The sequence below is a fragment of the Limulus polyphemus genome, unplaced genomic scaffold (assembly GCF_000517525.1).
Source record: "Limulus polyphemus unplaced genomic scaffold, Limulus_polyphemus-2.1.2 Scaffold3263, whole genome shotgun sequence".
Lineage (NCBI taxonomy): Eukaryota > Metazoa > Arthropoda > Merostomata > Xiphosura > Limulidae > Limulus > Limulus polyphemus.
In genome coordinates, this window is record NW_013668873.1 from 65,621 (window position 1) to 66,660 (window position 1,040).

The window sequence follows — 1,040 nt, forward strand, 5'->3', positions numbered from 1 at the left end:
ACTCTCAACGGATCCAGTAAACGAATAGAGACAGACGAATTTTTTTATTGTTCTCATAAATCGCAGTTAAAGTATAGTCTGTTTCTGGAATTTCGCCCATAGCTACTCGGTGGCTATCTGCGCTAGGCGTCCCTAATTTTAAAGAGATAGATTAGAGGGAAGGCAACTAGTCAACAACAACACCAAAACCCACCACTAACTGTTAGACTACTCATTTACCAACGAAAAGTGGAATTGACCGTCACATTATAACACCCCCCCCCCACGTCTGAAAGAGCGAGCATGTTCAATGACAGGATTCGAACCTGCGATCTGCAGATTGAGAGTTGAACGCTCTAACCACCAGGCCTAGAGTATACAGTTTAATTAAACAATAATAATTCAGATTATTTCAGAGTTTAAAAAAAAAAATAGCTTTCTTTGCTTAAGGGCCCGGCATGGTCAGGTGGTTAGGGTGATCGACTCGCAATCTGCGGGTTCGAATCCCCGTCCCACCAAACATGCTCACCCTTTCAGTCGTGAGGGTGTTAAAATGTAACGGTCAATCCCACTATTCGTTGGTAAAAGAGTAGCCCAAGAATTGGGGGTGGGTGGTGATGATTAGCTGCCTACCTTCTAGTCTTTCACTGCTAACTTATGGACGGCTAGCGCAGATAGCCCTCGTGTAGCTTTGCGCAAAATTCATAACAAACAATCTTAGCTTAAAGTATCATAGAATCGTGGAATTTCTCACCTGCTCTGTTCGAGAAGCTACTCCCAAAAATAAATTAGATACCGTGAATTCTACATCTTCGAATTCGTGTCACACTGTTTTATTATTATTATTATTATGTTATTATTTTTGAAGTGTTTTATTAATTATCCATTATTTACATATTCGTTAGTTGTTAATCGCTATCATGTTACTGTTGTTTCCAGTTGGATGCGTTGTCCCATCCCCGCATATTATCGGAATTAAAGAAAACTCGAGACGATCTTCAAAAGACAGAAGCTCAACTTAGTAAGTAGATGAAAATATTTAATGTTATTATTAACGTCCT

The 1,040-nt window shown here is 39.6% G+C and overlaps 1 protein-coding gene across 1 annotated transcript in view; it reads left to right on the top strand.

Moving 5' to 3' along the window:
* Positions 1–1,040, top strand: part of LOC106469014 (calponin homology domain-containing protein DDB_G0272472-like) — a 40,005-nt gene that overhangs the window by 15,202 nt on the left and 23,763 nt on the right. Inside the window, exon 3 of the mRNA XM_013929465.2 lies at positions 919–1,000. Coding sequence (XP_013784919.1) covers positions 919–1,000 — 82 coding nt within the window. The remainder of the gene's footprint in view (positions 1–918; positions 1,001–1,040) is intronic.